Source organism: Apis laboriosa, unplaced genomic scaffold, assembly GCF_014066325.1.
Source record: "Apis laboriosa isolate Shangri-la unplaced genomic scaffold, ASM1406632v1 scaffold40_cov151, whole genome shotgun sequence".
Classification (NCBI taxonomy): Eukaryota; Metazoa; Arthropoda; class Insecta; order Hymenoptera; family Apidae; genus Apis; species Apis laboriosa.
In genome coordinates, this window is record NW_025223180.1 from 1,733,951 (window position 1) to 1,748,269 (window position 14,319).

At 35.9% G+C, this 14,319-nt stretch overlaps 1 protein-coding gene across 5 annotated transcripts in view; it reads right to left on the reverse strand.

Moving 5' to 3' along the window:
- Window positions 1–14,319, reverse strand: part of LOC122715753 (regulating synaptic membrane exocytosis protein 1) — a 134,791-nt gene that overhangs the window by 53,394 nt on the left and 67,078 nt on the right. For 4 of the 5 annotated variants that reach the window (XR_006346901.1, XM_043938182.1, XM_043938181.1 and 1 more), the window contains exons 5-8: window positions 12,843–12,924; window positions 11,587–11,728; window positions 9,689–9,943; window positions 423–576 (exon numbers count right to left, since the gene is read on the reverse strand). Coding sequence is in view for 4 of the 5 variants with exons in the window: in XM_043938182.1 (XP_043794117.1) it covers window positions 423–576; window positions 9,689–9,943; window positions 11,587–11,728; window positions 12,843–12,924 (633 nt within the window). In the remaining variant the exon portion in view is untranslated. The remainder of the gene's footprint in view (window positions 1–422; window positions 577–9,688; window positions 9,944–11,586; window positions 11,729–12,842; window positions 12,925–14,319) is intronic. The other variant, XM_043938183.1, reaches the window with a different exon arrangement.

Consider the following 14,319-nt stretch of genomic DNA (forward strand, 5'->3'; position numbering starts at 1 on the left):
CAATTAGTTTTATTTTTTCAAAAAATATAAAGATTCCTTAAAAGAAATCGCTTTCTAATATTTAAAATTTTCTTCGAAGCGATCAAGTTTTACGTTAGGTTTAATTTTCATCTGAAAAATATAGATTCCTTTTTAATATCTAAAATTTACTTCGAAACTACTACTTTTATTCTTAAATATAATAAAAATATAATGATTCCTTAAAAGAAATCGCTTCTTAAAATTTTCTCCGAAACAATTAGTTATATTCTTTCAAAAAATATAAAGATTCCTTAAAAGAAATCGCTCTCTAATATCTAAAATTTTCTTCAGAGAGACAATTAACTTTGCAAAGATCCCTTAAAAGAAATCGCTTTCGAAAAAATCTAAAGTCAGAGTTGAAAAAGAGGAGTAACGTAAGTAGGGAGGGAAAGGTTGCTCACCAGCGACGGAGGACGGGACGACGGAAACTCTCTGGGGGCTGGTGGCCCTTCCCTTATCGACCTGGTGACGATCCGGCGAGGTCGCCCTGGACCTGATGCTCCGATCCAGCTCCCATCTCAGCTCCTCGCGGCGTTCCCCTGCAACCTTTCGAAACTATAACATTACGACACACAGATTAGAGTCTCGCAGGGGATGACACCATTGCGTGAACGAGTTTATGCGACTGTTGGCGTGACAATGCTCACGTCGGCTATATGTATCCGTACATATGATACCGAGAAAGCTATGAGTGTACGCAGGGAAACTGAATATGTCTGGAAAATATCGAACGATGAGGTAGCAACGGCTAAGTTGCGTGATTATTCCACTTTTCCCTTTCTCTCTCTCTCTCTCTCTTTTCTATCGTTTTCTATTTTTCTTTTTTGTTTTTTTTTGTTATTTTCTTTTCCATCTTCGAGACACGTTTTTCAGAGTTTCGTCTTAATAATTCAATGATGGGTGATTTTAAAAATTAAATTCTATTTGTAGGTAGGTTTTAAGGATTATTAATTACGCGCCTTCTTGATTCGAGTCGAGTCCTTTGTAATAATGTTGCGCAATCGGCAAACATCGTTTAATTAATATACTTGTAACGAGAGTATAAGTACGCGATAACAAAATAAAAGTTATTGGAAAAATTATTGATTTCCTCTTCGTTACGAGCCTCATTAACCACGAGCGTTTCCATTGTTCCCTTTATTAAGATCTTTTCTACGGATGCGGTTTCAAAGATGTACAGGTAGATTAATAAACAAAAATCGAAGGAAATTTTTGATCGACGAATCTATTAAATTTCTATTCTATCGATTCGTAAATTTGAAGAAAGAAAAAATAAAATTGATAATATTAATTCCTCTCGAACGAACTCGACAAATTTCGAACAATTTCCGTTCTATTTTCGGAATAACAAATAAATCGTAGAAAGTATCCTCGTGCGTGTCATTAATGTATAAAGATAGAAAAATGCAGCGAACACGGGGAAGTAGATTATTCTCTGTCAAATACAGATTTTTTAATGCTCTACTCACCCTTGTTGCATAAAAGTTATACAAGTAGAGAAAAATATTCAATGGCACGTTTCTAAAAATATACAATCTCGTAAAAAAATTTTATTCAAAAAACCCTATATTATTTTTACATTTCACCTACAATTTTATTATTCCATTAAAAAAAAAAAAATTAATTAATATTCGTACGAATACGTTTTCATTTTTCGTTAAATACACGAATATTAAAGATATTTCAGACGTTTGGTCAATACACGATGTTAAAAAATTGCCACTCTTTAAACTCGTATTTTGATAATTAAATAACAATGTTTGTAACGAAACATCGTTGTATTAAAATATTATTCGAAACGTAAACGATTTATTATATATTTTGTCGCGTTTACGTAATAGAATCACATTTGTTAGGATTAATTATCGAGAGATTTTCATTCTCGTGGAAACTGATAATGTAAAAAAAAAAATTCGTTATTTGAGAATAAAGTCACTCTTATAAATTAATAAAAATCTCGCTGAAACGAGGATTGTTTAAAGTGTTATAAAAAAAAGAAGAAAAGGGAAAAAAAAACTTTCGTTAATCCACTTTATATTTCACAAGCAAAAACTTAGAAAGCAATGGAATTTTTACTTTGAATACAAGTTAAGGAATAACTGAACTTTCTAGCCCGGACTTACTTTGCAAGATTAGTTCTAGCCTTGTCGTATTAACGTTTAATAATTCACGAGTATCAATTTTTCTAGGAGAGGAGAATAATTAAAATTTCAATTTCCGTTACACCTATCTTCCCGCAAATTTCTCGTATCATCCAATATTTACAAACGATAATTCGTGCTAAAAACGATGGAAAAATATATCCTCCGAAAATATTCATAATCATAAATTTGTAATCAGAATCGAAATAAATCAGATTTATTGCATACGACCTAACCGTACGATCTGCCATCTAATTTTACTATACGTAAAATTTCTCAAATAATTTATACACAATTTATGATTTATATCGAAAGAATAAAAAAAAAAGAATATTTCCACCAAAAATATTAATTTTCTCCCACTTCCGATCAAAATCATCGAACACGTCCTGCAAATCAATCTATAAAATCACCTATCCATCTATTCGAGATCGATTTGATATTTGCTTATTAATCCTCCCTATTCCGCTCTTCAAATTTGTAACTTTGTTGTCGAGAAACGTCAGTCAGGGGGAGGGAGAAAATTACGTCGCGAGATTGAAAGGAGGGGGCGAGGGGAGGAAGGAGAAAAGTAGAGGAAATCCGTCGTTTTCCACGCGCGAAACCGAAGGGGATCCCTGGTTATTTATTACGATCGAGAACACACACCATCCGATCCCATTTGTCCAAGGAATTATTGTTTATCGTCGTCCTCCACTCCGATCAATTGGCAACCGTTCTCGACTCCCCATCCAGTATTTCCAATGCACGGCGAATCCGTGGAAATCGCGGAAATCTAATTTTCGGATTCCGGTCGATAACGTCGCGCCGTTTCAGCTGCCCTATAAATTTGTCGTTGCATCGTTAGCCGGTGTTGGCGCGTGACACGTGACGCGGCACGATTGCGCCGCCGTGCATTATCCATAAGGAACGGTACGAGAGCTAAACGATCCTCTGCATTGTTTATTGCGCCGTTTTCGGCCATTTGCACGATCGCCCGTTTCGAAAAGTTTCCAAGTTTTTCTTTTCTTTGCACGAGAGATTTGCATCGATCGATGACTCAAACGATATATTATTATTTATATTTCATCTCTTTAAGGATGAATAAATGAATAAATCGCACAAGTAAATTACAAAGAAGTTGTTTCAAGTCGAATTAAAAAAAGAGGCTCAATTTAACTCAGGTTAATGTGTACACGGGGTGTCTCAGAAATGTTGGAACGTCTGGAGATTCCAGAAAAGTAATTACATTGAATATTTTTTTACTAAGTTATATCAACTTTCTTCGAGAATATGTTGGACTTGCTCGTGTTCTGTACGATTAAATTACGAGCTTCGTGATTTGGCCAGTGTTTCGTTAAAAAATTCGTAACGAAAGTTTTTAAGAATACTCTGAAAACGCGTTTTTGATAGTTTTGGTACTTATTCTATTCGAATAATAAATCTTATGGATGAGCCTAATATTCCTGATCATAAAGGTAAAATGATATATAAAATTCCAATATTTTTATGATTTGTAGATATAAATCATTTTATAATTAAGATTTAAAATTTAATTTTATTTTTAATTTTGAAGATTAATAGTTTAAATTTTAACTTAAAATCTTATATTTATATTAAATAAAAATATAAGTAATTATTTAGTATTAAATCTTAATAAAGAATTAAATTGTAAATTTAAAAATTGAAAATTAAAATTTTTCTAATATTATATTATATTAATTAGAATACCTGTCGAATTTCATTCATTGCCGTCCATTGATGACAACTGATCGAAGAAAATATAAATGCCACTCTCTGCCAACGTATCGTTTGATAATCTCGACAATTTGGCATCTCACGATATCTCGTCGAGCTGCATTCTCGATTCGAGAACATTGTTGCGGTATTTTCCATCGTTCATCCATCTTTGTTGACGTTTGATTTGTATTAATTCAAGTGTGAAACACGAATTAATCGTGTTACGGGAGGATTGACTTGTATTTAACTGTGATTAATTACATCACGCGAGAGGATATCACTGTCTGCGTTACCGTATATTACCATACGAGAAGAACGATTCCTCTTAGTATAGTAAACGTAGCATTCGAATGTTTTTCCATTGTTAAGTAAGACGAAAAAAGGATTTGTCGAGGTGAGAAGATTTCGGTTGTGATGCGAGAGTAAAACCGCAAATATTTGAAATAACGACAGAAACTACGGCAGAATCAATATTGTATTTGGTGAAATTAAACTGGATATATATTAGGAAGTGGGTTCGTCGCAGAGTTAAATTGAATCTTTCGATGATATATCGAGGAAATTGGCTTCGAATTTTCCACGTCTAAAATTATGGAAATTTATCTCTCTGAATAGGGATAGAGAATATCGCGTCCATAAGAAAAAAGAGCAACTTAATTTCGCTTTCCTAGACGAAATAATCCTCATTAAACCGATATTCTTCAAAATTTCACAGTGATCTCGATGAAATTGAATTTTTTAAAGCATTCTCACTGCTCTACAAGCAACGAAGAAGGAATTTATTTCAACGAGTAGATTCAAAAAAAAAGATTCGAGATGAGAAGAGATGATTGGAGAAGAGAGAGAGAGGGTAAGGAGACAAAAGAAAAATCCATTCCGTTCTAATTCTCTCGTTACACACAGCTTGAATTCGGCCCCTTTGTTGATCGCAACCGCTAATTTCCGTCTGTGTACCGGGCAAAAAGGTTTAAAGAGGCTCTGATTTCGCGACCTCTTCTTCTCCCTCTCCTTTTTTTCCACCGATTTCCGGATTTTCCGTAACTCGACCGTCCTCTCCCCCGCCTGGCCTGATTTCAATTTCATCCCACTTTCTTTCGTTTCCGCAGTCGTTTCCAATGAAATGAGATTCTTCTCCCTAGGCTTGCAAGAAAGGAAAAAAAAAAACGATTTCCAATAAATTCTTAGAATCGAATGCGTCACCGTTCCTGTTGCCACTCTTCCAATCGCCAACCCCGCCACGCTTCCTTATTGCCTTTCTTAAATCCCGATCATCGTTAAGATCACGCGTATTTAACTTTTATCTACGCTCTCTTTTATCAAAGTAAAATTGTCGCGTGACAATTCGTCGAATTAGTTCCAAATTTTAATGTTATAAACGTTCGTTTTGAAGCGAAAAAAGATCTATTTTCCAGAAAAAGAAAATCAAGCTGATGTTTAATATCTACATTTCTACGTAAATCTTTTCATTTTTTTTTTCAAGCAATTTGCAACTAATATATCTCACTGTGATTAAAATTTTTATTTCGAAAGTGGCTTGAAAACCCCCTTGGTGTTTTGTTACTGAAGTGTTAATTAGTGTCGATTATATAATGATTTATGTAATTTTAATATAATTACGTTAACAACCAAGATTTTAGAAGATTAAAGAAATATTAACGGGGAGAAAGGATAAATTGGTTAAAAATATGTTGGATGCCGAAGAACCGTATAAAATGTTCTCTGTATAAAACATCGACGAATGAGATGGCTTTGGATTTACTTTATCGCGTGTTGGAAGAGGCCAAGAAAGTTTGATAACATTGAGCTGACATCAATGTTCAAAAAAGAAGGAAAAGCAATACAACGATTTGTTATAATACCACCTGCAACAATTATTTTAAATCCCTCCTCGCTTAAATCGGAGAGGAAATGAATTTTAAATAACAAAATATTATTGAATAATAAAATTTGAATATAACATTCCTTGTTACGCTTTGTTAATAACTAGAAACGTTAATTTCGAGAATGGTTTATTAGTCCGTTTACACAACCCATCGAAACCGTATATTATTCTTTCAACGATATATGTTTATCGCGCTTAATTGGATTGGATTAAATTATAGAAGCGGGGGGGGAAAAAAAAACATGTTGCGCCAACATGTGTTGCCAATAAATTTTTTTCAAATTTATTAAAAAAAGAAACGCGAATAAATAATCGTACGCTTCCAGCAAAATAATTTCACGGAATGGTATTTAAAAATGATATTTTATCGCTACGATGAAACCTCGCTAAAGGGGGGGAAAAAAAAGGGTGTAATTATACATCTACACATCCATGCGTGCAACGTAAACGCGACGTAACGATGACGCGACGGAATTAGATGGTTCGAAATTATCCCTTTCCCGCACACTCGATCCACACACGCGCGTATTTAATAATGTAACGTTATTAAGATTTCACGAGGGACACGAGAATCCTGTGAAAGGTTTAACGTCTAAACCTAGGATATCATAATGAATACGTAATTAATTTGTAATCGGGACAATCGATCGGTGTTTCAAATTCAAAATTATCAAAACGTGTTTATCTGATATAACGTACAGGGGAAAAATTTTCGTAATTTCAACTTTGTTTTCGTCGGTTCGAAACTCGATAATTGGTCAAAGTAGGCACTCTCGCTTAATAATAATAATAATAATAATAATAATAATATTAATAATAATTCTTGGTATAAAATTTTCCCGAGCGAGCGCAGCTTCACAATTAGCTCCTAAATCCGGTTAAATATTATCAAGTCCTGCAACTCTTTCATCATTTCGGTGCGGCTTGCGTCATCGTCGGTGTTTAACGGTGTTACGTGGGTCGCGCTACAAACTTCTGCGAAAAACTCCTTCTCCCCTTCTCGAGTGACGCAAATGCGAACTTCAACTTCGTACGGAAACTTTTCGTTTTTCTTTTCTTTTTTTTTTTTTTTTTTTTTTTATTATTTTTTCCCTTCCTCGTCAAATTTTTCTTCCACGACACGTGAGAAAGATCGATCTCGAAACGTTTACATTTCGAACGAATCGAAGAGTACGTCGTTTCGAGACGAATGTTTAACGAATGTCATCTACTTATGTATCCGTTCGAAGATGTACGTAATTGGTTTTTTCGTTGGATGCGCGAAACTTCGAAGCCGCCATCCTTCCAAAACCTTGGGGACCAGTGGGCAATATCCCGACGACTGGAAACTTGGATAATAATGGCAAGGTCGCGAAGAATTTTTCCTCTTTTTCTCGAGGTCGAGCCCTCGAGCGAGCGGATCATTACGTTTTAATTATTTTTCTTTTTTTTAATTGTTTCTTCTTTCCTTTTTTTCTTTTTCTTTTTTTTTTTTTTGATGGATTTGAGAAAAGTCACTAGTTGAGAACGATGGACAAAGGAATTGTAGGAGGCATTGATGAGATAGATATAAAGGGTTCAATTTTTTAGTAAAAGTTTTAGAAAGTTTTTAGTTAAGGGAAACAATTGAAATGTAATATATTTTTAATTTTTTAGTTTCGGATTGTGTTTATTAATTTTTTTTTTTCGTGTGATTATGCAAGAAAGGGCGATTATTAACTGTAAAATTTTCGCGTTGATCGAACTGCTTAGAAGAATTACAATTAATTAAAGAGGGAAAGTTTTCGAGTGAACAAGCGATGTAATTATTTATAATTTAGCAAACAAGAATTATAATTAATTAAACAAGGAAAGTTTTCAAGTTAACGGCGAGGGATGTATGAAATCTCTCAAAGGATTACTGTTCAAAGCAACTGTTCCAAAGTTGGCTTTCCTTGTAACGAGTATCGACTTGTCCTCCGATTTCCAGTTAAATTCCAACTGGTGTATCTGTACCGGAAGGGAAACCAACCAACCCGAAGTTTTAATTTATTACACGGTTGCTTAACGAGTCGTTTTATATAATCTAATATAAAACGTGACCTCCCCCCCTCCGCTGCTCGCGAGACGATTTTTATCATGCGCGCCTTTGTCCAAACGCTTGCCAACTTTTTGTTCGTGATTTAAACTCGGCTCGAAACTTGGTTAATGTTTGTTAAGAAAGATCGTTAATAGTTAAATTGGCCATCAAGCACGAGAACTCTTGTTAAAGGGAATTATGGAAAATTATTCGCGTTAAATTATTTTATATGAAACGTCAAGCAGACGATCTCAGAAAAAAGAAACGTGTCTCGAGTGAAATTTATTCGTTAAACGTTTGACCCATTTATAACGATATTCAAATTCGAGACGAAACGTTAACCTCCATCTTGGTTGAAAAATTTTAATTTCGTCGACGATTGAAGTTAAGAACGCGTCGTTGTTTTGCGATCGAGAAAAAGGAAAACAAGGACGAAGCAAGTAGTTTTACGAAAGAAGCGTAAACGAGCATGCACGGAGCATAATACAAACAAGACAAATAGCCCATGTTAACATTCCGACTAAATAAAATTGCTGGAGGCAATCGTGCTCGGTTGCCTCTCTGGCACACGGCCAAGCGATCAAAGCACAGTTACGAGCAATTTGTTTCAATTCTCGACCGCAAACAATCGCTTACAATCCATCTCTCCAAGGATTAACGTTTCCTTCGTCGTGATATATTATTCAAGATATTATAATAAGATTGATACCCCGTCGATCGTGATCGTGCGAGGATTCTTTCTTCGTCCAGCTAAAATCGAATTCCCTGTTTGAGCGTAGATAGAAAGTGAAAGCGAAGCCTCGAACTCACGATGGACAGCGTATAATATGTACAAAGTGTTGAACTACGTTTAAAGATCGAAGAAGTAATTCTATTAAAATTACAAAAACTTTGAATCGTTATAACTTCGAAGATAACGACTTCCGGTCAACGAATAAAAGATCATTGAAAGCGCGAAACCTTGCTCTCCAAGACGTTTTTCGAGTTATCTCGATACAACTTTCGGTTTCCGAGATATCGTGTTGAAAAGAAACGACTACTTTTTAACTTACTTTAAACTCGGTTAATCCTATTAAAATTAAGAAAACTTTGAATCGTTATAACTTTAAAAATAATAGCTTCCGGTCAACGAACAAGGGATCGTTAGAAGCGTGGAACCTTATTCTTTAAAGCCCTTTTCGAATTATCTCGATACGACTTCCGGTTCGCGAGATATCGTCGTGTAAAGAAAAAGGTAATTTTTTTTAATCGTTTACTCGAATTTCTTCTCACTCGGTCTCTCTAACCTCTCTCCCTAGTTCCAGACAAATGACAGACGCCATTCCTAAAAATAGTACGCACTTCCACCGAAGAAAATATAGGCCAATGAATCGTATCATCGCCATTCGTAAACTCTGCACTATAGAAGCGCTATGAGGAAAGCTTTGAGTCTTTATATCTCGGCAACCGATCGAGATATCGGAACGAGGTAAAAAGTCACTTCAATCGCGCGATTTCCTCTATCTTCTGACTCGACGATACGTTTAATTTTAACATCTGACCTGTCTTTCCATCGCCGCAACGTTTCACGCGCATGTAATTTGAATGATTTATACTTTCGTTATCTTCAATTAACAAGGTATTAATTTGTAAATGGATCTTCCTTAGAAGAAGAAGATCCTTCTTTATTCTTTTATTGAGAACATATAAAATTATTTTACGAGCAGGACACTTGTCAATACTTCGATTAACTTAAGATTAACTTTTTCACCGTAGTCAAACACCTCGTACACACCCAAGCGTGAATCGAAATGAATAGGATGCAGAAGAAGTACGAAAACGTGGTTTTCGCGTCCCGTTTCGTTGAGAAGCACACGATTCGAGATCCAACGACACACCGCGCCTTACCTTTTCGAGCTCCTTCAAACTGGCCGGCGACACGTCCGAGTGCCTTCTGAGTTCGGGGCTTCTCGGGGGCGCCAATCCGGAGCCGAGGCCGCCGATCTGGCTTCCGCTCTGGCAGCCGAGTCTCGCGTCGCTGTGCCTCCTTTGAAGAGCCTCGAGGACCGGAACCTCGAGCAACGAATCGGTCGATTCCTGCGTCACGATCGGTTGGTCCCGGGACGCGAGCTTCCGCCGGCACACGCTGCACCTCCAAGACGACTGGAAAAAGTGATTCTCGATTCGATCGTCGCGTAACAGAAGGGTTAAATTAAGGGGTATTCGAAACAGGGCTTTTTTTTTTTTTTTTTTATAGTTATTCGACATCTGTCGATCTCGAATCTGTTTCACGATACGAAAATGAATTTATAGAGAGAAAGAGAGAGAGGAAAGTATGGATTAAAAGAAAATAAAGAGAAAGAGAGAGAGTCGAGAATAAGTTTATAGAGAGAGAGAGAGAGAGAGAGAGAGAGAGAGAGATTAAAAAGGAAAACGCGAAAATCGAAAGGAATCGTTGTTTGTAGTTCGCGTAATAGAAGGATTAAATTAAGAAATATCCGAAACAGGGTTTTAGTTATTCGAGATCTGTCGAATCTGTTTCACGATACGAGAATGAGTTTATAGAGAGAAAGAGAGAATGAGTTTATAGAAAGAAAGAGAGAAAGAGAGGGAAGTATGGATTAAAAGGGAATAGAGAGAAAGAGAGGCGAGAATAAGTTTATAAAGAGAAAGAGAGAGAGAGAAAGAGAGAGGTGTGAATTAAAAGGGAAAACGCGAAAATCGAAAGGAAACGTTGTTTGTATTTGAAGTGGAGATATTTTTATCGATTGGAAGATGATTAAATATATATAAAGAATATATGGTGTGGAAAATGACGATGAAGTAAGAATGGGAAAAAAATGAAATGAAATGGAAACAAAAACGGAATATTGAATGAGAAAAAGATATGATAAAAAGAAATCCGCAATGGGAATAATGAGAATGGTATAGGAGGAATATTAAAATGGAAGGGAATGGGAGTAGATGGAGGGAGATTAGAATAAATTGCATCTCGCATCCATTAGGCTATTAGGCTCGCTTTTTAAAAATTTTTTCCCGAGACGAGAATAATTAAAAATGACGTGACCATTGTCGATACAGAGGATCGATTCAATTATATTTTTGAAAAATTTTTGTCAAAATACAAAACGTGTTTTTCTTTTTTTAGGTTTAAAATTACAATTTCTTCGAGTTTAAATTTCGCGAAAAATCCGACGAAAGGATATTTTTTATCATTATTCTTTACATTCTTTTAAACAAAAAAGGAGGATATGCACACTTTTGAAAAATAAAAAAAGATTCCCCTCCGTTTCCTGTGAAAACAATTTTCCTCGTTTCCCTTAATTAAACAAATGCGCGGCAATGAACGTCGTTGACAGTTGGCTCCTGTGAAAGAATTAAACGTCGTAAAAGTCACGCATACGAATTCAACGAATCCTCCACGCCTCTGGTATCCCTATTTTCCTCCATGAACGAATTACACCAACTATTTTTTGTGTAATAAACGCTTTTCTCCCTCTTGTCCCCCCCTCTCTCTCTCTCTCTCTCTCTCTCTGTCTCTAGAAAAGATCCATCTCTTTGAATCGCAGAGAGAAACATGTCATGGAGATAAAGAGCCTTTTCCTCGAATCTCTTGCAGCTAAATATCAAACAGACAAGATTCGACCCAGTTTTTCATTCGCATCACGCGAAAATTCCAGGGAAATTCTCTTGGAACGCGGCCACGACACGATTTTATTCGATCGTATTCGAAATTAATCGAAAGAATTATTACGCAGAATCAGGTGGATGAATAACGAAGAGAGAGGAGATGATGAAAGACTCACCGGATCGTCGGAATTCGTTGTCGTCGAGTAGCAAGCACAGTCCTCGCAAACTTTGTGTTGACACTCGCAGCAGATCCTCGAGGCTTCTTCGGGGGCGAACGACTTCCGGCACACTCTGCAATCGTCCCCGGTTTTCGACTTCCTGCAACGTGCAAAAATTCGAGAATCGTTCTGTGAATCGTTTCGATAGAAATAGAGGCGATCGTTTCAGTTGATGGAGCAAACTTTTTGAATTGCTGCTTATTTTTGTCGTTGACTATTCTTATCCTTGTTCAAGTGTCGAATCTTAGAATTCTTTCGAGTGGGAATTGATTCGATAGAAACAGAAGCAATCGTCGTTTAGAAACGTGAAATCGAAACGGAAAACTTTTTGAATTGCTAAGATGTTGTTGCCTATTTTTATCCTCGTAATATTCAAGTTTTAAGTTTTAAAATTCTTATAAAAGGGAATTATTTCGATAAAGAAAACTTTTTGAATTGCTAAGGTATCGTTGCCTATTTTTATCCTCGTAATATTCAAGTTTTGAGTTTTTAGAATTCTTATAAAAGGGAATTATTTCGATAGAGACAAGAAAACTTTTTGAATTATTAAGATATCGTTGTCTATTTTTATCCTTGTTCAAGTATCGAATCTTAGAATTCTTTCGAATGAGAATTGATTCGATAGAAGCAATCGTTTAGAAACGAGAAATCGTTGGAAAACTTTTTGAATTGCTAAGATATTGTTGCCTATTTGTATCCATGTAACGTTCCAAGTTTCGAATCTTAAAATTCTCGCGAGTGGGAATTATTTCGATATAAACAGAAACAATCGTCGTTTAGAAATCGTTGGGAAACTTTTTGGATTGCTATTGTTGCCTATTTTTATGCTTGTAATATTCAAGTTTTGAGTTTTAGAATTCTCTTATGGAAAAGGAATAAAAATAGAAACAATCATTCGTTCGATTGCAAGAACTTTATGAATTACTGCTGGCTATTTTTATTCTTGTAATATTCTTGTAATTTTGAAATTTCTGTGAATGGAAATTATTTCGATGGGAGCAATCATCGTTGGAAAACTTTTTTAATTGTTAAAGTACTTTTGCCTATTTTTATCCTCGTCGAGTTTCGACTCTTGGAATACCCGTGAATGGGAATTATTTCGATATAGAAATGGAAGGAAGCGTCGAAATATTTCGGTTGACAAGTTTTTCAAGATACATTTCTATTTTCATCCTTGCTTTGGATAAAAAAAGTTCGGTAATGAAAATGCTCACGTTTTCGTTGATTCCGTGGTCGTTTCTTCTTTAGGTTGAGTCTCCTCGACTGGCGTCACTTTAGCGGGACCGAATTTCGTCACTGTAAAAAAGAAACGAAAGCAAATTTGTAATCGAATCAAATTCGTTAATTAAAAATAAAGCGTGGAATTGGCATTAGCATTCGAGGAAAAATTAACGTTTCTTAATTCTCTATTCATTAAACCGATGAAAAAAGAATAGGATACGACGCGATATTTACGTAGATTAATATTCCTTTGTCCCCAACTTTCGCGATAAGGTTTCGAAAATAAAGCGTGTAGCCGCTCCCGTGACAAGAATATACGGAAACTCTTGCTTTGTGAGATCACTGTTGAAAATTCAACAGGGATATACCGGTAAAGAGACTTGCAAATTTGAAGAAAAAAACCGAGCTTGTAAATAAAAGGATCCATCCAAAAGATACATTGGTTGGATCCGAAAATTGCAAAATGAGCATCTTAATAAATTTTAACGATGTTATATTATTGTTACATTTTATGATCCTATGTCTCGTCGACTTTCACTTTTTCTTTTTCTTTTATTCGAATTATAATTCGGATACGTTTGAAATTAAATCAGGAAAATTACCAAAAATTTGAACGGAAAAATAATTATAAAAAAATATCTATCTATAAGATGTATTTCTACTTTTACCTAGTAAAATTTAACAACACCGAAAAATATCCAATTACACCGTTTCTTCATCGTTACTTCCCAAATTACCATCCTCATTAGTGAAACCTCTCTCTCTCTCTCCCTCCCTCTCTCTTAGCGTTAATCTGCTAAATTCTTCTCCACCCTTCGTTCCTTCCAAGCGTTTCGACGCTTCTAAACGAAGAGGAAAAATCGTGCCCCTCTCAGGCCCTTATCTCAGGATTATTTAACGAGTCTCTCTTTCTCTCGGTTAACTAAACTCTCTCGAGCCAATGGGAGCTTTAACTCGTTATTACCGTGATCCTATAGAGGGGAGGGAGCGCTCGTAAAGGGGAGAAAAAAAAGAAGAAAAAAACGGTTGCTCGAATCGAAGCCTCGATTCGCAAATCTTCGAAACCGACGATAAGAATTAAGCCTCGGTTCAATTACCCGCCTACAAGATCCTCGAGTGTTACAAAGTCGAAGTCGAGTGAAAGGAAAAACTCTTTGTCGAGAGAGAGAGAGAGAGAGAGAGAGAGAGAGAGAGAGAGAAGTTGCAGAAAGAAAAAGACGCGAAGAAAATGTTCGAAGGAAAGAAAAAAATGTTTCCCTCTTCCTCGTTATCCAATTAACCTAATTGCCCCCGTTTTGGACAGGAATGAGGTTTGGACGAAACTGTGAAAATGGAACGAACGGTTGCGTTCAAGAACGAGATCGAGCGTTGTTAAGATAGCGTGTCTGGTGTCTGGTGTTTCCGACCAATTACATTTTTCGTTGCGAATTACTACGCGTTACTTTTCTTCGCCGCCCGAGTTTTAATATC